This window comes from Cynocephalus volans, chromosome 7, assembly GCF_027409185.1.
Source record: "Cynocephalus volans isolate mCynVol1 chromosome 7, mCynVol1.pri, whole genome shotgun sequence".
NCBI classification, from domain to species: Eukaryota; Metazoa; Chordata; class Mammalia; order Dermoptera; family Cynocephalidae; genus Cynocephalus; species Cynocephalus volans.
This window is the reverse complement of record NC_084466.1, coordinates 142,982,216-143,006,695: the sequence shown is the minus strand read 5'-3', so window position 1 is coordinate 143,006,695 and position 24,480 is coordinate 142,982,216. Positions and strand designations below refer to the sequence as shown.

Genomic DNA, 24,480 nt, shown 5'->3' with positions numbered 1-24,480 from the left:
AATGTAATCGCACCATCATTAGGAACCATGAAATTACAATTCCTTGGGGAAGGAGTGTTATCGCTCAGTTACACAGAGAAGAACGATTAATTAGCAGATCTCAGTTTAATGTGGCTATGCACTACACGGGTTCTAATCCCACTCCGGAGTAGCTCTCAGGCCTAATGAATTATCTCTAGGAAGTTGAGCTGGAGCCAGAAGACATCACTCAAAATGCCCTAAGTGAAATAAGATAAAAACCCACAACTTTAACATGATAGATCATTCACTATTGGGGACAAGCTGTAGAAACCTAATGGGGGTCTATCTAATTTTTCCTCATCCTGAAATGACACTGTTGAGTATGCAATTTCATATGTGGACTCGATTTGAAGCAACTTGTTCGAAACTGACTCATTCATTCATTAATTCCACAAATGTTCCCTTAAAGTGGTAGCACCTTACAGAATACAAAGCATGCTACTTTGAATCCATTTAACCCTTGGGCAGTTGCATCCTCAAACAGACAAAGCAGATTGAAAGCTGCACGTGAAACCTCCATGATGACAGCTTAGAAAATAACTCTGAAATGGGGATACCTTCCCCCTGGAAGTGTAAGTAGAATCAGGACGTTACCATTCCCAAGAGAATGACTTCTTTCAACCCAAACCTGTTTGGCACTCACCCCCCTTGGTGCTTGTACCTTTGCACTGAGCTCCAACATTCTGGGCCTCCCCCTAAATCAAATGGATGGGTGTAGAAATTAAGGATTGATCTCTGCACACTATAAGGCCTTAGCTCTCAGGCCTGCTGACATCTTTCCATTTCACAACTTGCTTGGGTTCCAAAATAAATCTCTGGATGCTTACGCCTCTATTCTGTATCTATGGGGAGCTTTCAGACTGGGCTTCAGTTCCAGGACACAATACCAAAGGAGAATACCTGGGGGAGAAACTGCCTCGACAAGGGTGGTTAAAGCTACATGGGGGGCTGAAATGTCTCTGGATGCCAGTCCAGGTCCCCTTTTAAGAGAGGGGCTTATGGCTCCAACGCTGAGCATTGGCACCTTGTACTGGTTTCTAAATCGCTTTCATGGATTTTATCCAAGTACATGTTCTTAACATGCCTGTGAGCAAGGCAGGGGCAAGCATGATGTTAATGGTCTGGTTTACTGATAGACAAATGGATGCCTGAGAGGGAGAGTGACTCCTGCAGGCAAGACTGTCTATGTAGTTTGTGGGACCCACTGCAAAATGAAAATGTGGGGCCCCTTGGTCAAAAAACAAGAAAACATGCTTTTTCCTTTCTTCCCCAGCCTCTCTTTCGACTTGTCATGGTGTTTTTAATTTCCTAGGTAATGTTGTTCTAAGTCAAAATTTTAAATTATTAGCATGACTTTTACCATTCATCTTTATATTGTGCAATGCCCATTTTAAATGCAAATATCAGAGTATTTAACACGTGTGGAGTTACCAGTTGCACAGTGTATTTTGTGGTGTTCTCAGGAGGGTGCCTCAGGCTGGCCAGAGAGACAAGCCAGACTTGCGAAGGTTGGAAGAAGGAAGAGAGGGTCTCCCCAGGCATGGATCTGGCCATGGGGTGCTCCCTCAGACATGAGGATTTTCCCAAGGGGAGTGCAGACCCTCACAGGCACCCTGGTGGCTTGGGGCTTGCACAAGCACTTGAGCCAAGCTGCTGGCTCCATCTCCTGCCAGCCACTGACTGGCAAGTTGTGCCCCAGGCCTAGGGCAAGAAGTTAAGCCAGGTATCTTCCCTTCCCCAACCCGCAGCAGATGGGCCACTCCCAGGGCACCACAATCTTTGTGCCAGGACACACGGGGCACCTGGATGTGGTGGGCTAGAGGCTCACTCCTGCTGAGTCCCTCCACTGAAAGTGCCATGACACTGCCAGTGGGGGTGGGGACTATGTCATCATGTCCCTTCCCCATGCCTGTGCTCAGGTTGCTGGGGGGTGGGGGGACAGGGAGGTTGTGGTGGGTAGGCAGAGGTCTAATGGAACTGGGGCTGAAGGTGCAAGAAGCTGAAAATTGGTCCCCAGAAGTGGGGAGATGGTGGGAAGCTCTAAGTCCCCGGTTCATGATTCACTGTCCCACTGGACTTCATTTCCAAAACACAATTAGAAAGATAAAATTATTAAGAAATTGAAGACAGTGACCACAGAGCATTAATTTCCAAGTGTGGGGCCCTTCTAAGCATGGGGTCCTGTGCGACTGTACTAGTCACACACCTGTGACACCAGCCCTGCATCCAAGACCACTCAGAAACTCAGCATGCAAAGTCTCCTGGTCTCCTAGAGATTGGCCCCGACTTTGCCAGGAACGCTCCCTTTGCACCGCCATGGATGGCTGGGAATTGGCAGAGACCTGTCTTCCTGAGAGACTTTCTAGCCCGACTTTCTCATTTGCTGGGGGAGGAAACGGAAGCCGGAGCAGGGCATGGCTTGTGTAGACCGCACATGAGGCTAGTGCACAGCAGGGCCCAGCACCTGGGACCCCACTCAGCATGGAAGATGCCAGACTTTGGGCAAAGGCCGAAGCCTCACTGGGTCTCCCTGCCAAGCTGCTCCTGGGTGGGAAGCATGTCAGCTTCTGCACCAAGCGCCGTGAGTGTTTTCAGGGCATCCCCTAGTTGTAAAGCACATCCCCTTAGCCTGAGCAGCCGAATAGTTTCTGGGAGCCCCCATGGGCTCAGCATCACAGCAGGACCTCTAATTATTACTTGTTTCTTACAAGATCCTTTTGGTGAAGGGGATGGTTAGTGATGGTGGTGGGTGAGAAGACACTACAAGGGGCTGAGGACAGAAATGCTTTCTCCATGGTGACGTTATGGGCTCAGCTAAAAAGAGACCCACGGCAACCCCTGCTGATTCCTTGAGAGCAAAGATCTGATGTTTAGGGGAAAAATAGTCACAGTCAACAGGGATGGAACCAAGTTTTCCTGTTGGTTTAAAAAAATGTAACTGGGGAACTTTAGCACCAGTGGCGTGAAAGCCAACCCTCCTGAGCAGGCCGCTGGCCTGTGCTGGGCCGTAGCCCTTCTGAGTCTTGAGGGCTGAAAGATGGGGCCTGGAGTTGCTGCATGGGGGGACAGGGTTGGGGACAAAAAGAGGGAGATGATGAAGACAAAAGTCCCAGCATGTGGTGCTGTCTGAAGTTACGCTTCCTGTGCAGAGGAAAGACGTTGTTGCACTGGAGGTTGAAGGCCTGGTGTCCACTCTGGACCCTGTCACCAATTTGCTGGGTGATCTTCAGCAAGTCTCGTCCCCTCTCTGAGCCTTGTTTCCCCATCTGAACATGAGCAGGTTGGCCAAAATGGCCCCTTAAGCCTGCACAGCTCAAAGCTTCCACGAATCTGAGCTCTTCCAACCAGTTTGGCTTTTGCCACTCAAACTGTTGCCAAGGTGGCCAGCACCAAGCATAAGGGACCCAATCCCACTCTTCCCCATTTCAAGCCCTGCTCTCTCGGCTCTGTGGTTTTCATCTCCCTGCACAGAGTTCAGAGAGGCCCATCCGGCCCAGGATCCTCCCGTCCCTGAATGCCATGTGCCCAGACATCAAAGTTTCTCCACTGTCTGCGTGGGCGGGGACCAAATCAGCCCCGCACCCAAATCTGGATTCTACTTCTATTTTCCCCTTTCTGTGTGACAGGGAGAGGAGAAAAAGGGGAGAGAAGTCTTTGAAACGCATCCTGCTCCGCTTCCGCCTGGCTCGCAGCTCTTCGCTGAGCGGTTCCCCTCCCGGCGGCTGAGCCCAGCCACACTCCCGTGGTGCACCTCTTAGCCACCCGACAACTTCTCTCCTTTTTATGATATTTTGGGCTGCTGATTGCCTGCCAAGTCAAGCCTTTATCATTTAATAAGCAGCAAAGAAAAAAAATCCTCTAAGTTGGCCCTGATCTAAAGGGTGCCCATTCCTACCCACTGCTTCTCCCAGGCCAGTCCTGGAGGTAGGGCCAGTAGGGATGGGGACCTATGCACTTGCGGGCCGGTGTCAATCCTCCTCATGCTCCATCAGGGTGCTTTTGCAAATGTAGTGCGGAAACAGCAAGGAGGAATGAGCACACAGCACTGTCTGTTTGGAGGACTTTACCAAGTGATTCACGGTGATGGGGCACTGATCTCAGGGGCAGCAGTGGAAGGCGGCAGAGGTGGGGACATCTCAACGTGATTTTGAGACCCTGACAGTGACTAATCTGAGATCAGACCTTGCTTCTTTTCTTACCTATCTTCTTCACTATGTGTCTTTGGGGCCTGGAACATAGTAGATGCTCAATAAATATTTATTGAATGGATGAATAAATCTGATCACACTTCTCACACTTCAAATAGGGAAAGGTCTGATCATTTAGAAATCTTGTCAGGGGCAATAATGAGTTCGCTGAAGCCATCTAGTTCACCTCATTCTAACCTCTCCCTTCTTTAGGAGTGCAGCCTAGAGCCCTCGAGGTGTGGGCTTGGATGACTAAGAGGAGGTAGGAATTGAGCACAGAATGTCTCTGATGGTCACAATGTCCCCGTGTCAAGACTCCTGGATGGGGCAGTGTGGGGAGGGTCTGCTTAGGGCACAAAAAATACATTTTGGGCTCTTGCCTAAATGCGAAATTATGTACCACAGCGAACATGGACTTCTCTCATCCTCAGCAGGACTGGGACAGCTCGCCGGGGAAGACATTTGTTGGATCTCAGGTTTAACTCTCCTTAACTCTACCCCCTGCCTTCCTGCTGTCTCATCCTTCTCTGCAAGGACACTGCTGTGGGACCTGCCAGGTCACCCTCAACCAGTTCCCGCTTTGCGGCAGAGCCCATTTTCAGGCCCCCACATTTGCCTGAGTGCAGCCTTGGGCCAGAGCACAGTCCTTAGAAGAACTGGGGCCCAGTCAGGGTATGTGTGGGCTTCTAGGGGAAGGCCGTGTCCCCAATAACACTCTATTACCACAAGAGCAGCTGACACACAGAAACCTCCAGGGAGCTGGTTCCAGGCAACCAAGGCCCCCTTCCCTTCCAAGCCTTCTCCCCAAAACCACTAAGTGCTCCCTCATGTGGTGAGTCTCTCCTCCCCTAAACCCAAAATCTGCCCCCAGGAAAGGGTCTGACAATTCACTCAGAGAGATCTGTGGCTGGTGGAACTGAAGCTGCCTAGGGAAAAAAATGAATCTGCATTTTTTCAGTGTTCAAGGTCTGAAACCAGAGGAGGGACTCTTTAGAGGTGAGAATTCAAGCATCTATAAGCCCATACGGTGTCAATGTGCAGGGGCCCGGCTGATCTTAACAGTTGTACATCCCTGAAGGGGCCAAGGCCTTGGCCACTTCCTGTGTCCAGAAGAGATGCAAACAGAGGAAGGGGACAGTCTGGACGGAGTCTCAGGGAATGGGGCTGGCAGGCTTCAGTCTCTGCTACAGTCTCAGTCCATGGCTTATGCTTCTCTGTTGAGTTTAGCAATTCTCCCATCCCCCAAGGAGGTGCTGGATTCTAGCACATTCTCAGCTCCTCCTACTTCTGATGGTGTGAGACAGGGAAAATTAACGGGCAAATGCTGCACAATATGCCAAAGTGTTTATCCAATGCTGGGCGTATAGTAGGGCCCCTCTAAGTGCCAGCTGAGGGTGCCTCTGTGGCCAGGGTCCTTGGCAGAACCTTCTGGAAAGAAGCTGGAGCCAGAGGATATGTTCATTCTCAACTCTGTGGGGCCTCATCATGAAAGAACATTTCTCTCTAACTTAGGTACTTTTCCTGGCAAACTAAGTTAAAAACAAAAAGTTGTGGCAACAAAGCGGCCTTGAGCTGGAGAAGGGCCTTGGCTCCCCCCGGGGACTGCCCCCACTGAACACACTTGGGGGAGGCCCGCAGAGGTGGGGGCGGGGTGGAGGCGGCTGCACTGCCCCCAGGAGAAGCCCAGGCAGCTCTCGGCGGAGCTGCATGTGCGGCGATCAATACGGCTTTGGAGCCACGGAGCTATTATTCACGCCAAAGGGCCTTGTCTGGATGAAGGGAAGGAGGGGTGCACGAGTTCATGGAATCACAGGCCCGAGCCCTGCTTCTTGGCATCTCCCCTGCTCTCTGTGGTGCTTTCGTTATTTATGTAGCACGAGTAACATGGCAACTCAGGGTAAGGAAGTGCCTTCCCACTGCAGGCCGGGGGCTCCCAGGAGAGGGGGGTCCCTTCCCCTTCTCTAGCTCCTCCTGAGAGACAGCAATGATGGCTCACAGTGGCCCAAGTGGGGTCTACTTGCCAGTGCTGGGGAATCCCTCCATGCTTCCCCATTTACCATGTGTTTCCACCTCCCCATAGTTCCCACCCACCTGGTCCTGCCATGTTGGTTTTGTCCTACTTGTCTCTGACAAGCTGGCCCTGGAATGTTCTCCTTGTTACTGAGCTGGAATCCCAACAGAGATGGGCAGCCTCTCTCAGCACCCCCTGTCTTCCCACCTCCACCTCAGGAGGGGATACTGACCCTGGTTCATCACCCATTTCAGGATGCTGTGGCTCTAGCCACACACTCTCTCCCGGCCTGGGCTGGGCTGCTCCCGGTCACCCTTGAACTTCACCTTCTTGGGCGCAGTGACTGCGGCTTCAAGAACTTTTCTGGGTTGTGCACAGTTACCTGCCCCATTTTAAAAAGGCTGGCATGTTGTCTAAGACCCACCTGACTGATCATGTTATGTGGACAGCCTCTGGCAGATGCCACTGGTCTGCGCCTGATGGGCCACAGGCAAAGTAAAGCCACATGCACAAGAATATTTCTTGGGGTCTAGTTTAAAGTCAGTGGGTTATAGCACGGGGTGAGGTCAAGTTTGGGGGTTGGTTTCTAGTCTCAAACAGCACTCTCAACCAGTCACTGGGAGTCGGACTGGCGATGGCTCACCACAGAGCCTTACTTCCTTCTGGAAAACCGGCTCTAAGCACACCTTCTGCTGAGGTGTGAGTGCCATTTCAAGGGTGGCAGGTTGTCATGTTGCTAATTTGGAATGGATTAAAATGGAGGCTTGAGACTCACAGTGATCAGTGAGTTTGAAACCAGGCCTACCATGGCTCATGGCTGCCAGGCTGGCCCCTCCTGACCTTGACTCTTACAGGATCATCTGTCCTTGGGTTGGAGATGCTGAGAGATGCTGCACTGAGGAGAACGTGCACCATCTTTACCCCTCACACCTGTGGCCTAGCTACCAAAGTGGTCTGGTCCCTCTGGGGGTGAGAGGATGGGGGTACAAACAGGATGAGAGAAAGTTACTCCCCACTCCCCGATACTGACCAGACGCCCCAGCCCTGATGTACCCATGAACCACACCTCTGACGGTGGCTTCCGTGGTTACGTAAACTCATCGAACAAACAGGGTGAGCAGATAAAGCCAGCAGTCACGGCATGGAGAATGGATGATGATGATGGAGCTTTGTCCTCTCTGGCCCCTCAGGCTTGTAGCCCATGGAAAGGCTGATCAATTCAACAGCAAGTCATAGAAAGGAAGAAGGGCAGACGGTCGGTCCCAGCAAAGCATTGCTCCTGTTGCCTATTAGGGAGGCACTGTTTGCAATGGGCTCCAGTTGACTACACAGAAATGCCCAAGACACCCCCCCATCACACCCTCCCCGAGCCAGCTGACCGGACACACACATCTTCCTTTAAGACATCCCTACTTACTCTCACTCCAGACCACAGTCCTCCAACCACACACTCAGCCAAAGGGGAAGGCAGGTGGACTGGAGACTGGGGACTCAACAGTGGTTCCTTTGAAACCAGCCCTGGCCACAACCAACCAACAGCACTTGGCTCTGGACTTCCCCTCCAAGTACACATTTCTCCCAGGAAAACCACCTCCGCTCCCAAGCATGGAGTGCCCTGCTAGTCTAGCAGTTCAAACCAGAGAGATGAGGAAATCATCGTTTGTAGTTAATTCTCAACTACGTAGACAAACTGCTATAAATATTTATGGTGGGAAATTTCATTATTTAAAAATTCTGCTCTAAATTTCCAGCTAACTCCATGAAGAATGCCTGCTGAACAGGTTGCAAATTAAGAACAATTATTTTTCTCTTCTGCATTTGAATATAACTTACAGCTAAAGTCATTTAAAGGGGTTAACATCAACCTTAATTAAATATTAAAGTGCGCCTGTACCTGCTGGTATTGTTGCCCCTTCGAATAAGATATAACCTATTTTTGACAAGTTTTCATCTTTCTCTGTGGAAGACGCTACATGAAACCAAATCAGTGGCAAAGAGGAGAGTAATGAATAATCTATTTCATATTCCAGCAGTACCCAGAGCTTGGAGTGGAAAAATATTCAGTCAGATGATGGGAAGAGGCTGCTGGGGTACCACATGACACACCTAATGTTTAAATAATAATAATAAAAAAAGCGATAAACAAATCATTAGCCCTTAACAGTTGTTTAATGCAATTTGTTAATGAACGTAATGGTGGGGACTAATAATGAAAGAAAATAAAAACGTCTAAACAGGCGCCAAGTTGCTGGCGATGCGCAATTATTTCCTTGTCAAGTTTTTATGATTTAATGAGCCCCTCTGGGACTGACGGCTGTCAGTCAGTCGTGACTTTTTGACACCATTACAACTTCAAATACAGCAGCAGGCAGGCTGTTTTCCTCGGATTTGAAATACTGAAATGATCTGACAGTTTTAAAGAAAAGATGTGCAAAAAAAAAAAAAAAAAGGGAGAAAGAGGGAGAGAAAGACAGTTGCTTTTCCTTTCTTTCTTTTTTCCCTCCTCCGTCCTCCTATGCGTTGATAATCTCTGGATGCTGTTTGGTAATGAAAACCCAATCACTGAGGTCATTATCTGATGAGGTTTTTGGAACAGGCAGGCTTTTCCCCTTCTTTATTTCTTTACTTAATGATAACCCTCAATGGGCTTCCCCGCGTGGGACGGCCAGAGCCGCACAATTTTGTTCCCCATTAATTCCAGCCTTTGAAGCTCAGGGCTCAGAAGCAGTAGCAAAGCAAACCCCCCACCAAGCTGGTTCCAAAATAAGACAATCCAGCCTGCCTTAAACAGAATAGCAAATGGCCTCCCAGCCCAGGCCTGGCAGCTGACGTCAGGCCCGTTGCATTTGCAGGCCTCGCTTCAACATGGAACATTTAAAACTCTTTACAACTTAAGAGACTTTAATTAAATTGCTTTTGATTCTGGAGCAGGGTAGCATCCGCTTTATTTATTCTGTCAGGAAGACTGTTTAGCCTGCATGAATTTTATATGGCCAGGACTCCTTCTCTCCTTCCTCCACGTCTTCATCTCCCCCCACCCTCCCATCCAACTTCATTTCGAACAAAGGCTCCCAACTTGGGAAATATTCACCAGTCGAAGTCTACATATTAAGTACCTAGAACCTTTCACCAATCCGCAACCTGCTCCCGATGTATGGACTTTCCTCCTTCCCCAATAGGGCAGGGAAGGAACCGCTGGCTTCCCTTGGGGCTCCTTTGGGTCTTTCTGGCATCATCCAGGAGAGCCCAGAAGGGGTTCAGGGCCCTCAGACCAGTTTCCTCACTAGCCTGGTCTAGGTGGTCGCTCTCGAGGTGGTTTGATGGAGCCGTTAGGCCAAGGGCTGAGGGTTATCTGCTAATATTCTTCCACTTCCCAGGTTGAATTGGGCAATATCACAGGCAAAGGCTGATAAAGACATAGAACTCAGAAGAAAAAAGGTTGAGGAGAGGTGAGCACTCCTTTCTTATTTTGTCTACTTTGACGTGAACACAAGGTTTAGTGAGATATTTAGGAGCTGGCAAGTTTAGATGATCAGATCAACTTTGATTATCAGGCCAACCGAGGTGGCCTTGGGAAGAGTCTGTGACTAGTAGATGAGATGGAGGTGGGGAGTGTAGCTCAGTAACCGATTCTACATTTTAGCTAAGATCAACAGTTTCCTAGAAGCCACCAGAGGGGTTGGTATTATACTTCGTGGCTATTAGTATTTCCGAATGAGAAGGGGGTTATGTGTTTGTTTCCTTGTTTCTTACTGGTTTCTTAGACCTGTTTGGCACATACAGAATTCCGTTAGCAGAACACAAGATTCTTGCTAAGATGCATCCCTTAATTTGATGGGAAAATTAGCACAGCTTCCTGCTCCTTCGTTCCTTTTCTGTCCTACTTTGCTCAGCCAAAATTCCACACCATCCCTCCGAAGTAAAGGCTGCAGCTTTATTTACACAATACTAAATGATTTATCTGAACACATGCAGGCCCTGGCCTGTTTCGATAAGTACGATTTCTCAGGTGGATTTTGCTCTTCTGCATTTCCACTCTAAACCATAATGGCTTGCTTCTGAGCTGGGAAAAAAATTAAGTGCTGCATCTGGGTGATCTCGATCCATGGGCACAGGTGGTTAGCATTTTTTATGAAGAGAACAGGTTTGCTTTTCAAGGGTTCAAAGCTTCCAATTATATTCAAAAGATAGTATGGCCCTGTAAGTTCCTATGACGGAGCATAAGTGCCTATGAAGTCTTAAGAAAAACACATTTTGCTTTATGACTAGGGGGAAAACAACCTCAGCTTGAGCAACTTTTAAGCCTGATCATTTTGAACGCATTTCCTGGTTACCTCAGACAGAAAGAAATGAAAGAAAATCACAAAGCATTTTAGAGGTTTGAATACGTCGTGAATTCAGGGAGGCTGTGCTAACATTTCTTAGTAAAAAAAACCCAAGCCGTCCTTTTGCAGCAATCTGCAATCTCTTATTCTTTTTAAGGAGGTTAGTGAACATTTTTCATAGTTTATTTCTCATGTATCATCCTATAGGACTCTCCCATATTTATAATCACATTTGAAATTTCACACTGACAGAGTCATGTTCTTGCTCTTACTGAAATATTCATGTTCTCTTTACATACTGGAATGGATGTGGAGAGAACCTTGTCAGACCTTTTGCATGTATGAGGGCTGCTTTTGGAAGTGCAAATATTAAAACCGAAAGGATACAGAGATGCTTACACAGGTCAGGGAAGACGAGGTCACAATTAAATATCGTGCCAGGGCTCACTTCGCCAGCAAATTCTGGGGAGTGTAGCACTCTGGGAAGGCAAGAAAATACTTCTCGTAGCCAGTAATCAAAGTTGTAAAAGGAGGATATTGGGCAGGCTCAGCAAAAATATTCTCAGGCTAAAAAAAAAATTATGCAACAGAAAAACCGGGAAAGTGCTAAGTCAATTTCCTGTACAACTGACATTAAATACCCACCTTTGCAATGAAAGCGCTCAGGAAGGTTGACTATGTTCATTATGCCTGGGTAGGAATAGGGCTGGTTTGCTGGAGTGGGTCACTGGCTCTGGCCTCTGCTTTTCTCTGCATTTTTATCCTTGGATGTCACAGAAGTACTTTTCAGTGACAAGAGGTATGTGACAAGCAGAAGCTCCCGTGATGGATTCATCATTCCCTCTCCTAAACCATGACTCCTGATATGTCCACAGGGCAAGGAAGAGTATCACCAAGCCTATTTTGGTCTGTACATGAAATTACCAAAAGGCAAATAAACATTCACCTTCCCCTCTAAAAAACACATCTGGGTGAAGACAAACCTGGGAAAGGAAACCAACCCACATGCAAACAGGAATAGAAAATATTTTTACACTCTTTGCACTTCAGCTGAACAGTGGTGAGGGAGAGAGAGGGTCACCCAGGGCCTGTCAGCACAGAAGAATGATTCATGGGACCACTTTGTCTTAATTACTCAGAACAAGCCGTTGTTGCTGTTTATCAAGGGGGAGCAGATACATCAGTGTCTTCTGACAGAAAAAGTGATTGCCATCAGGATGGTGATAACCAAGATGATCCCCAGGATGACCATCAGGATGCGGTTCTGGATGATTCTAGAAGAGAGCAAGAGGGGGGAAATGCATACAGATGAACAGAGGACATTCCGACAAAGAGCATCCAAGCCAAGTTGGCTAATGGAATGGCAGCTTTGTGAGTGGGGGTGGGGAGCCGTGTGTGTGTGTGTGTGTGTGTGTGTGTGTGTGTGTGTGTGTGTGTGTGTGTGTGAGAGAGAGAGAGAGAGAGATCAGGCAGCTTTTTGGTTCTATGAGCTGTCCACAAGGAAATGAACAATCCCACAGTGATTGTGACACTGAACTCGGAGAAACACTTCCTGCAAAGCAAAAGTGAATCAAATGGCTTTCCAGGCTTGAGGTACCATGTTGTCTCTTTAGTGATCAAGGGCCCCATGTGAGCTTCTCTTTTTAATTTTAAAGGTAAGTCAAGCCTCATTTTTCTGCAGTGTTTTCTGTTACAGGAAAAGACTCCAAGGAAACAGATGTCAGTAAGGCACTTACCTGTACAAAAATACCCAGGGAAAAGTATAAGAGTGACTTGGGAAGAAAAGGACAGGATTAAGAAAGCAAGTATCAAGCGTGTAGCTTAGGCTGTGAACCCATCATCTGTCACTGTGGCTCATGCTCTGTTACACTAGAAGGAAACATTACATTTGCTCCATAGCAAGAAAGATGGAAATGAGAAATAACACGAAGTCCTCCGGGTGCCTGTTGTGCATGTGTTGGTGGGCCCGCCCCTCTAGGGATCCTAACCCCCCTAGGTCTGGCTCTGCCGATTGCTGACGGGGAACCGGGAACTCCGAAGAACCAGAGAGGAGACGTGTGTGCTCCCAGATGCCTGCAGAGTGCTTCTGATGAAGCTGTTTCATAATTTGTTCCCTCGTTCAGAGAAAAGAGGTCGAACATCAGAATGCTTTGTTGAGACTTTCAAAGGGAACCTAGGTCAAACAACCTCGCCCACGCTCGCTGTCACAGAACCACACAGAAATAGAGACACAGAGTGGTTGGCAGTCTAGCTGGATCTCCATCCAGCTTAAAACCCCACTGCAGATCCCATCCGACCATCCTCCAAGTATCAAGCAGGGAAAGGTCTGCGGCCTTATTCTAGATCTGGAAAGCTGGACAGGGGGCTTCCATAGGGAGGAGCTAGGTGGGATTAAGATAGGCCCCTAATTTAACGGATACCCTTCGCTCCTACTTTGTATGTTCCCAAAGAAACCTTTGCAGGGTATTTGCACCTTTTCTAGCTTCCAGATGAGTTTATTTCTTGGAAGGATGACAACATCAGGTTGTAGTTTTAGTCAGATTCTTCCTCACCCACCCTTTCTTCCCCAAACCTAAACAGATGGATAGAAACTGTCACATCAGATCGACCCACTCCCTTGTGGCCCCTTAAAAGGACTAGCTCCCTCTCCTCCTGACAGGTTACAAAATGATCACATTTGCTGACACGTCTTCCGCAAAACTGCCTTAGTGCCTGTGTCCACTTGCCTCGCAGGAGATGAATGGCCCGCTTGGTCCTCATTCATCACGTAAGGCTCAGCTAAGACCCGTCTCGTTTATTTCTTCCTTCCCCACTCAAAAGTCTGTACCCTGACATTAATTCTTCTGTGATGACAGCTAATTCAGACTTAACGGGCCATATTTACTCAGGAGGCAGGAAGATTCTCTTTCCCCTAAATAAATAAAAACAGGACTTCACGGCTTATTAAAGTGAGGCTAATTATGAACATGGATCAGTGCTACTTGGTGGCTCCATTTAAAACCCAAATTGATTTTTTCCCTTTCTCTGGAAGGGACGAAAGTTTTCAGAACAGTCCCTACACATCCCATTTGCCCAAGTCACTATCAAAATCTCTATTTACCACAGTCACCCACATCAGACTTGCAAAGGATATCAGCAAAATTGAAACTCGGCAGTGAAATAGATTAAAAGCATGAAAACTCTTTAAAATTCTGCCTTAAGTAATATACAGTACTGTGTCTCTTGTACAGCTTGGTTGACAACCATTTTATTTGTGGGTTGAGGGCCCCAAGGCATCATGATGCTAACTTATAAAGGATTAACTGGGGGTGTTACTTGTTTAATCTGAGACGTGATTAGAAAAACGAAAACACAGGAATCCCTAAATCCTCAGTGCTTCCCTGGCCTCCCTAATCGTAACTCATCCGTCTTTGATGCATGCACAGAGCTTGGTGGCTTCCCCTCACTCTCCTCCACCAGTATGGACTGTGAGGAACTCACCTCAATTGCCCCAGCACACAGGTGCTCAAAAGAGAATGGCCCAAAGATTGAGAATGAATGAATGCAGCTCCTGGTAATTGTAATCATTCCTTTCAAGGGAGAATGGAAAAGAAATCTGTGCAAATTTAATTTGCCAGAAAATCTGAGGGAGTCTGTAGAAAAGGCTGAAGTTAAAAGTTGAAACAAGCCCGCTCCCCCAAAGATGGAACTTCATACCATTGTGCCTTCTCAGAGTACTACTGGGTCTTCCCCCTGAAGCGAGGAAAAGGACCAGTTCCTTGTGGAACAGAGGCGTGTGCTAGAGGAGGCCAGCAGGATATGGCACTGGCTTCCAAATCAAAGGCTGGCAGATATTTGGGGTGAAGCGTAGAAAGGGCAAAAAGAGTCACAACAGAGAGCTGTAAGTAAGCTTGACTGGCCAGACCATCAACTCAGCTTTGGACTTCAAAAGAGTTGGACAAATACAGACCCTCTAAGGGTCAGAAAGTGAGCTATCAGGGGGGTCAAGTGGATAGGACTGAGCCAGCTTGGTGGGGGGTAGGGGAGAGAGCAAAGGCTGGCACTGGTGGGCCCAATCTGTGAGGAAGCCAGACTACAGTCACAGCCAGGGGCTGTTGGCTGGTATTGTTGTAGGCAAAGCAGAAAGGAACGCAGAGTTCTTAGGAATCAGGAAAACAAGCCAGGCAGAGAGGGGTTCCCAGCTAGTGAGACAGAGAAAGAACTTTGGGGAAGCCCAAAGTAACTTCCTCCTAACTTTAGGCAAGGGGGGCTGGCTTTATGTTCAGCTAGGTCTGCAGCAAGCAGTCTCAATCTCCCTTTTGAAAATGCAAAGTGTGTTTACCGGGTAAATAATTTAAGAAAGAATATACACTTGAAAGAAGACATCCATTGAAACAGCCAGGCTAAATTGCCTCCAGGCAAAAACTTGCGCATTTGCATGCTGCATTCTATTAAGTGAGCACACTGTGGCTTTAAAAGAATGCAGAGGCAAATTAAAAGGAATGTGGGCCTGAAACATCAAGGATTCTCCAAGTTTACATTATGAATCACAGTGCTGTTGATACAAGATGAATTAACCATTTACTTTGAGGCTGAACTCACAAAGTACTATTGAAAATGCTGATCCCCGTGCGGAACCCAGGGAGCGGTTAATCTTTCCATTGCCAGTCTCCTCCCCTTCTGGAAACAAGCGCCTGCGTGTGGCAGCCGGAATCATAGAAGGCTGGTTCAAGTGAAGGAAGCGGGCGCGGCACCTGGCACAGTTCTCTGCTCTTGCTTGAGGAGCCCAGGAATTCCACTGGAGCAGGCGTTACCAGCGTTCTCCAATATCCAGTTCTCTCCTTCCAGGCACAGACTGCACTTACCTGTCCCTTGATGTTACGTGTGGCCATGGGACTTGCTCTGACTAAAAAAATGTGAGCAAAAGTGCTGAGTGCCATTTCCAGGTGGAGGCTCTAACTTCCAGTACTTATCTCTCCCGCTGGCTGTTCCCCTGATGTCCTGATTTAGGGGGCTGTATGTTCCAGAGAGTACAAGTTACAGGATGGTGGAAACTCCTTCTGCCTGGATCCCTGAGTCATCGCATGGAGGACCACTTCCCTGGAGGCTCACCTGGACTCACGGTGGGCTTGTAGTAAGCCAGTGAGATTTGTGGGTTGTTTGTTACTGCAGCATAACAGAAGCTACCCTGAGTGGTACAATACTGCCCCACTCCTCAGACAGGAGGAGGCATCTGACCAAGCCAAGTGAGGCTCTGGTTTAATGTATTCTAGAAGCCAAGGTATGATGAGGGCCAACATGATTTTTTTCTCCTTGAATAATAGGTTTTTGCCTCTTGATTTTCAAAAGCTGGGGTCCTTCTCTGTCCACTTGGCCATAACACTTTCCACTGAAGCATCAGGAGCTCTTTCCAGCTAGAACCAATGCCACTGTGTATGGATGAGAAGCCCAGCTAGGCACTCTGCTTCCCACGCACAGCAAACATATGTTGGCTGCATTTATTTCTCCATTCCAAACATGTGATGCTACCCCTAGCTGCAGGGGTAGAGCTGTGACCTAGGCTAAGATGGTCAGCGTATTCCATGCCCCTGCCCACAGTGACTGGACCAGGGGCAGACTTGTGACTTCAAGCCAGTCTAACAGAGGGAATCTCAGCACCTTTGCTTGCAATGCTGGGTCATCTAGACAGTTTAGTGTGTGGGTGTTCGGCCTAGATCTGTGGCAGCCATTTTATTTCCATGAGGGAAGCCAGTCTAAGAAAGAAGCTGACCCACGCAGGGCAGAGAAATGGAACCCCAGCCCTGAAGATGAGGCAAAGCCCTACATCAAGCCACCCTTCCTTTGGACTTTGACTCATGTGAGAAAAAAAATTTTAAAAATATTAACTTTATTTTTCAAGTCAGTTTGAATTGGGTCTTCTATTATGACCAAAAAGCATCTTCAGGTTGTCACCCTGATTCCAAATCCAAGTCCTTGATCTGAGGCATATTTCTCTCTTCCTCCAAGAAGAACTTCCTCCCATGCCGTCTGTCACTTCCGTATTTCCTGGTGCACCACTCTTACTGCCACACTCACCACATGGTTTTACGCTTTTGTTTCTCTGCAGTTTTCTCCAGTAAACAGTGGGTCTCCTGCAATCCAAATCTCCTTTATCTTTTGTACTCTCGGTGCCTAATGCAGAGCCTCGCACAGACGTTCTCAAAAAAGTGTTTGCTGAATGAAGAAATGAGAGACTCTACCATATGTGCCCACCGGAAAGTCCCTGTTTCTAAGGACTGCTTGCAGACAAGCACAGCTTCAGGATTTGGCTGTTAGCCACCTTCCTATTAAGGATGCCAGTAGTGTCCCAACTCCTTCACAAGCATGCATTCATTAGCTAGCAAGTGCACGACACTTCTCAGGTTCAGTGCTGCATCCTGTACCTGCCTTCCTGCCTGGCTGACCAGCCCTGAATAATGATGCCCCACCTTTGGGGTCTGTCAACACAGTAACAATTTGCAACCGTGACGGCATGGGATAAATTCTGGCAAAGGAGCCTATACCCACTTCTCTCTGGGCGCTACCCAAAAACAAGGGCCAAGGGAAAGGCTCTCCAAGTTTTATATCCAACTCAACGTTAGTACTCCCTAGAAGAAATGAAAACAGGTGTAGGGGAAATAGCTAATTGTCATTGGTCTCGAATGCTAACTTTAATTGGAAGCATTATTTTCAGATCTGGGTACTAGTTGCCTCTGAGCTAGAGTCATGTGGCTATCATGCCACCTGATAATGCCCACCTGGGGTCTTCCGTGTCTTGCATCTCTGGGAGGAATCCCCAGACTCGCCCCAAGAATCAGGTGGGGCTTCCCCCACCCACACTTTGATTCCACATGTGGACATGTGATCCAGGCAAGCACAGCCCATGACAGCACAACCATCTGCTCAGGAGTTGGCCTGCCACCCCAGCCAGATAGAGTCCTCTTGGGATTTTTTCCTGAAAAATATAAAAGGTACTCTCTTTCCTGAGATTGACAGTAGGGATGATGGGAGCCTAGAGCTGATGGGGGCCATTCTTACCCCCAGGCAGGAGGGCAGCCCTCCTGAAGGAAGATAACACAGAGGATCACAGAGCTGAGAGATGGAGAGAGAGAGACGATTCCTGAAGACATTATTTGGACACCTGGATCCTGCTGTGTGCCTGAAACCCAGAGTCACACTGAAACTTCCCAGTTATAGGAGCCAAACAATTCCCTTTTGATTTGAGCAAGTTTGGTTGGGAATTCTCTCACTTTCAGCCATATTGATCTACTGGGTTGAACAGTTTATGGCCAACTTATGTCTACCTGGAACTTCAGAATGTGACCTTATTTGGAAATAGGGTCTTTACAGATGTAATTCATTAAAGATCTTGAGAAGAAATCATCCTAGATCTAGGGTGGCCCCAGATCCAACAACTGGTGTTCTTTTAAGAGTAGAGGACACAGAGAGACACAGGAAAGAGGTCACATGAAGAGGGAGGCAGAGATTGGAGTGATGCTGTCACAAGCCAAGGAACGCCTGGGACCATCAGGAGCTGGAAGAGGTGAGGAAGGGGTCTTCCACAGAGCCTTCAGAGAGAGCACGGCTCTGCCAACTCTTTGACCTCAAACTTTCAGCCTCTAAAACTGTGAGAGAATAAATTTCTGCATTTTAAACCACTTACTTTGTGTACTTTGTTAGAAAACTAACACACTGAGTTCTAGAATCCAGACCAGCATGTGGACCTGATGATCTTGTCTTGGGCTCCATGATGACTGTTTCCCATGTCCCTCCTTTTTTCCTATTGCTGCATTATGCATTTATTTTATATCTACACAAAGTTCTCCTCCAGAGGACAGGACAATCCCAGCCTAGTTCCCTGGAAGCTTTGCATATAGCTGTGGGGTTCACAATCTTCACAAGCTGTTGGTTCTTTCATATCAGAATAGGAATTTCCCTTCATGAGCAGAGCAGGCAGTTTCCAAAAGCCATGCAAAATGAGGGAACTGGAGGAGGGCGTGTTCCAGGACACTCATTCCACAAGACTCCTGCCTGAGATAAGCCATTTGAAATAGGAAGAAAATCAGAGGTAATCTCTGGGCCAACCTACCAATCCATCACCAGCCATTAATAGTCCACATTTGCTGCCTCAGTTTGGGTGTAGTCAGCCATCCAAGAGCCTGAGGGAACAGGACACAGGAGGACAGGTGGAGAAGTGAGCAAGCTCTCCAGCAGGGAACCAAGGAGCCAGTTGCCAGTGCTCAGGCTCAGCATATCTGGGTTAGGTCCTGACTGAGGACGAGAGCAGCTTTAGCCCGTTTCCAAATTTTTACTTAGCTGAACATCTATCAGCAAACTTTCTTAAGGGGCCAGAGAGTAAATATATTAGTTTTCCAGGGCTGCTGTAACACAGTACCACAAAACTGGGTGCCTTAAACAACAGAATCTATTGTCTCACAGTTCTGGAGGCTAGAAGTCCGAGGTCAAGGTGTTGGCAGGGTTGGTTCCTTCTGAGGGCTGTGAGCGAGAATCTGTTCCAGGTCTCTCTCTAGCTTCTGGTGGTTTGTCAGCAATCTTTGGGGTTCCTCGGCTTGTAGATGCGTCACGCTGATCTCTGTCTTCATGTTTACATGTGTTCTCTCTGTGTGAGTGCCTGTGTTCTCCTTTTTATAAGGACAACGGTCATATTGAATTAGGGAACCACTGTATTCCAATATGACCTCATCTTAACTAATTACCTCTGAAAAGATCTTATTTCCAAATCAAGTCACATTTTACATACTGGAGGTTAGGACTTCACCATATGAATTTGGGGGTGGGAACATAATTCAACCCATACCAATAAATAGTTTAAGCTTTGTGGACCACACAGTCTCTGTTGCAACTACTCAACTTTACCCTAGTAGTGCAAAAGCAGTCACTGACAATATGCATATGTGGTTTGCTCACTGCTGGTCTGAAAGCTCAGAGCTCCCTAGTGAAGGGCCTCCTCAGCTGGAGAACGTGGAGGTCCTTGGACAGCGCTCTAGCAGCATGGAAGGGCATGGCAGGTGTGGCCAAGCCTGTCTGAAGAAAAAAGGAAGCACAGAGTCCCTGCCCTGTGGGAGCTTACGGTGTCACAATGAGCAATCAATGACAAGCCTGACAACAAAGGCAGCAATTAAAGTAATGCCAGGGCTGAGACAATCCGTTGTGTGCCCACAATCCTGGATTGGCCTGGGGTGACCTGGAGCAAGTCACTCCATGACATTTGGGTTTCAGTTTCTTCCCAAACACAATCAGCCAACTCACCAACCCCCATCCCAGGGAGAAGAGGATTAGCTCATTAAAGATTTGAAAGCACTTTGAAAAGGTAAAGCCCTTTTCATGCGTGCAGTTGGCAAATAATTCTGTGAAAGGAGAGGCCGTTTTGGGAAAGGGGAAGAGGCACCAGTGTCAGAGGCTGCAGAAGCTGCCTGGGAAACTTCCAGAGGCTGGTCGGAAAGGTGGAGGCAGGAGTCCAGGAAGATGCTGCCTTCCCAAGCCCACCAGGCTTCTTGTTCCCACAGGCTGGTGTCTATCTGGGCCTCACACTGACAGTTTCCCCAGCAGGGCTGAGCTTCTTCTCCGAGGTGGAATCATCGACATCAAAAGGGAAGGGCTGGCTCCCATTGGCTGGCTCAAGGATCCCTTCCCTGCCTGGGAAGGCAGCCAACAAGTACCTGTCGGAGCCCACTGACAAGTCCGAGGGGTTTTGATCAGTGATATGTAGTTACATTGCACTCTATGTTGCCAAATGTGTACATCCAATTTCAGCCTGGGCATCATGGCCACTGCCATTCTTAAATATGGACTTGACAATGGCAGGGGGCCTGGACAGTGGCTTTGCTGGCTCCTGACTTTCAGACAGGGTGAAGGCAGCTCACTTCAATTGAAGGGCTTGAAAAGAACTTGAAAGAAATGAAATAATGATGCTCCAGAAATGCAAGGTATACTTAATCCCTCACAGGTTTGCAGATTGCTACAGCTGCAAAAGGTCTTCATGCCCTAGTCTAGATTCTTCATCTTAGAGTTGAGGATACTGAGGCCCTGAGAGATGAAGAGATATGCCCAAGGTCAACCATCTGGGGTACAGCCAGGTCTTCTGGTCCCTGGCCTACTCTGGTTTCACTGGAACACTCATTCTCATCTGAGTGGCCAGTGCCACTCATGGCGTCTGCACATATGGCAACTCCAAACCCGTCGGTGGTCCCCACCTCTTATTGAGCCCCACCCAAGCCCACTTCTATATAAAATAAGAGGGGCCATGGTGTGACTAAAAACAGTGGACCCTAAACTCCAGGCCAAGGCTGAAGTGAGAAAAGCAGAGTAACATGGAAGGTGCCTTTTACTCAGTGTAACTGATATCCTTTTCTCTGAGATTATGTTCTTTCTACTATTCTAGTGTTAAAATGCCCTTTTTGTGTGAAGTGATGGTGATGGAGATGGCAGGTTTCTTTCCCAATGTCCTTACTTGGACATTGGTAATGTTCTCTGTCCTTGGAAATTACTCTACTCTGCAAAATAAAAAGTGGACAATCCTCTTTCAGTCCTCTATAAAAAAAAGTCCCAATCCAAGAAATCTGAAAGTTTGTGAGCCATGGAGCTGGAAAATCCCAGCCAGCTCTACTCTTTGGTGATTCCTCAGGGGCCACTATCATGGTGCCCATGCTGACAGCAGCAGCAACACCCACATCAGCAGATCTTATTAACTGGGTACTGCTCGTGGCCAGGTGCTGTTCTGGTGTTTTAATCGCAGGGCTGCATTGAACCTCACAACAACCCCATGAGGTGCAGCCTATCATCCCCCTCACTGTTACAGAGGAGGTCCCCGAAGCCCTAGCCCACCTCTCCAGCTATCTTGGCCATCAAGGGCTATCCCAGGGAAACTGACAGGGCTGAAAAAGTGCTGAAGGTAGGGCTCCCAGGCAAAAGGCTTAGCCCAGACTGGACAATCCATGCTAATCAGGCCCAAAGCCAGATTGTTCCCTAGTGATCCCTGGGCTTCTGCAGAAATCTGAAGAGGAATCTGCAGGTTCGAGACCAAGGTACTTGAAGCAGGGGGCTGTCTACTGGAGGACAGGCAGCCAAACGAGGGGGAGTTTCAGGGACTATAGCGGGGACATTGGTGAGTAATAATAGCAGTGGAGTAATAACAGTTATTGTAGTAATTTACTGAGCAGTTACTATTGGCAGGCCCTAATCGAAAAAGCACTTCATGCTGAATCAGCTCATTTATTTATTAATGTAATTCATTAGCAGAGTACTGCCATTATTAGCCTCTTTTTACCAATAAGGAAACTGACACACTAGCTCTTTGGAACATTCAGATTCCTTGTATTAGTACTTTTTTTTTAAATAGAGGACTTAACGGAGGATTGTCCACTCTTTATTTTGCCAAGTAAGACAGAGCAACTTGCAGTGAAAGACTACATTTCCAACATCCAAGGAGGAACACCAGGGTGGGGAATGCTGCCATCTCCTATCCTACTATCAGCATTACTCTACAAAATAAAGAACATTTTTGCATTCAAACTTAAGTCAAAAGGACATAATCTCAGAGAGGTAAGGAAGTAACGTGCCCGAGGAAGCACAGCAGGTGTGAGGCAGATCCTGGATTTGAATCCAGCAGTACGGCTCTAAACGCAAAGGTGGCCGGATCAGACTCCACCCACACGTAGGCCATGGCTTCTCCGGAGGCTGAAGACGGAGAGGGGCCTTCAGCCAGGGAAGAGGCTGGGGGTTGCCAGTTCAGGAGGGCAGTAAGATTGCTTTACAAGAAAGAGTCAGGACCCAGTGGGGGTGAGGAACCCCCTCTGGCAGATCCTCCCAGGACACCCAGCAGGAGGTGGGAGGGTGAGAGGCACCTAAAGCTGGGGCGGGGGGGGGGGGGGGGGGCTGTTGGGAAGGCAGTGATCCTGGCCCAGACACCAATGACAATCTGCCCTGGGCTGAGCCTTTTACCAGGGCCACGTCTGGAGTGGGCCTCACCTTCTCTCTGGGTGGGCCTAAGCTGTCAAATCTGTGTTCTAATAAATAAGGATCAATGTGAAGATTAACGAAACATTTATGCAATATGCATAAGGTGATAAACATTCCAAACCAGAAATAGACACTCTTCCTTCTTAAGACTGTCTAGAATTTGTATTGCTCCCCACAACCCTAGTGGAAAATACTTGGGAGAGATTTGTTTATAACCATTTTACGGATGGGTAAACTCAAGAACAGAGACCCTTAGTCCTTTTTCAAGATCACACAGTGAGTCTAACCCATTCTTCCACCTAATTTTCTTTACTCTCTAGCATTCTATTCCAACAGATGCATTAAATGAAATCTTTCTACAGCATATCTTCTCACTTATATAAGTTATGCAGAAATAACAAAACATCGTGTAGGAGGTCGCTGGCAGTCTGTCGAGGGCAGGCACCAGTAAGCAGCCCCCCGAGAATGACTGCCATTCTCCCTGTCCCCAACTCTTTAGTGAGGAATCAGGAAATCATACATTTACCTAGAAGAGATAAAGTAAGCCCCGAAAGGACGTTGCCAATGTACCAATAATTAAAGAAAGTTGATGAAATATGCTACAGAATAAAAATGAACATCATCTTTATAATTCACTGCATATTTATGTTAGGCATAAGTAAAGAGTTGGCTGACTTTGGTTAATTAGCATACCGTACTACCAACAAAGTAACCTGCACACCCAGTCACTGTGTCTACATAAGGACAAAGATGACAAAGACTCTGGAACATGGCTGTTTGGGGTCACACTGGTGAAGACACAGCTGTCTTGGCTTTTGTGATGGGCTTTAACATTATTTTCCTGCAAGATCTGACATTCAATACTTATCTCTTAATAGTCATTTATTTACATCTTTTTCTTTCCTGATGTCAATGGGAAGAAAACATTTTAGCAGAGGTTTATCAGCCACCCGCATCTCTGTCAACTTTTTCTTTTCTTTTTTTTTGTGGCTGGGGGTATAGGGATCCAAACCCTTGATCTTGGTGTTATCAACACCGTGCTCTAAACCAACTGAGCTAAAAGGCCAGCCTGTGTCAACTCTTGAGGGATGTGTTAGATTTCTAGATCCTAACATCAGAACTTCTCTCTCTCTCTCTCTTTCTCAGCTCCAGGGACACTGCTTCTCTCCTGGTTCTCCAGGCCAGGTGGAGGGGCTTCCTGCTGTGGCTAAGCCCTGGACTGCTCTGTTTTCTCAGCTGGAGAGTGAGTGAGACACCAGCAGAATGTGCACTGTCTGTTCAAACTTGTGATGTCTCCTTCCCAATCTAATTTCACAAACCTCAGAGCAGCATTAATCAGTTCTGAGCAGGTGAATTCTGGATTAAGAACCTCCTCTGAAGACTCTTTAGTGATATGAAGAATGGTTGACTCATAGTTCTTCTTGAGGGAGGAAGGAGGGGCAGGGTAATGATCAGATAGCAGGGCCCTCAGGTTTGTGCAGGTGAAGCCATGTCATCTGGGAATGTGTATTCTTCTCTCTAGCCAAAGGAAGCAGTCATCTGAAGGTGGGAAGATCCAGTCTGCCAGCTGCAGGCATCAGGAGAGGACACTGGGGTGTCTGCCCTTTTTCTCAACTCTGCTCCTGATGGCTGCGTGGACTCAGAGTGGGCTCAGTGCTCACGATCTTCTGATTTGCCAAGACTTGGCAACTAAGTCAGAATTTTCCAAAACTCTGGGTGGCCAAGTAAAGCACATTTGCAGGGCAGGCTCAGCCTGTGGGCCTTCTGTCTGCGACCTCTGACTAGTTATTAAGGAACAAACGAAAAGGAAGGGGGTGGGGAGTGCATCCCAGCCTTACCCTACCTCAGAGGTGGGAAAAGCCCAGCACTCCCGATCCTGTGGCTCTCAGAAGCCTGAAGTTCAGCCTCCATCTGAGCATCAATAACCAGGATCTACACTGAGAGCATCCAACTTAGCTTA

General features: G+C 47.7%; 1 protein-coding gene across 6 annotated transcripts in view; it reads right to left on the bottom strand.

Moving 5' to 3' along the window:
• Positions 1–9,433: 9,433 nt before the first annotated feature.
• The window catches only part of VTI1A (vesicle transport through interaction with t-SNAREs 1A), a 354,592-nt gene continuing 339,545 nt past the window's right edge, over positions 9,434–24,480 (bottom strand). For 3 of the 6 annotated variants that reach the window (XM_063102244.1, XM_063102245.1, XM_063102246.1), the window contains one exon: positions 9,434–11,818. In XM_063102244.1, the coding sequence (XP_062958314.1) occupies positions 11,796–11,818 (23 nt within the window). In that variant the 3' untranslated portion in view covers positions 9,434–11,795. Of the gene's footprint in view, positions 11,819–15,364; positions 15,430–24,480 lie in introns of those variants that run through there. The other 3 variants (XM_063102248.1, XM_063102249.1, XM_063102247.1) reach the window with 2 other exon arrangements.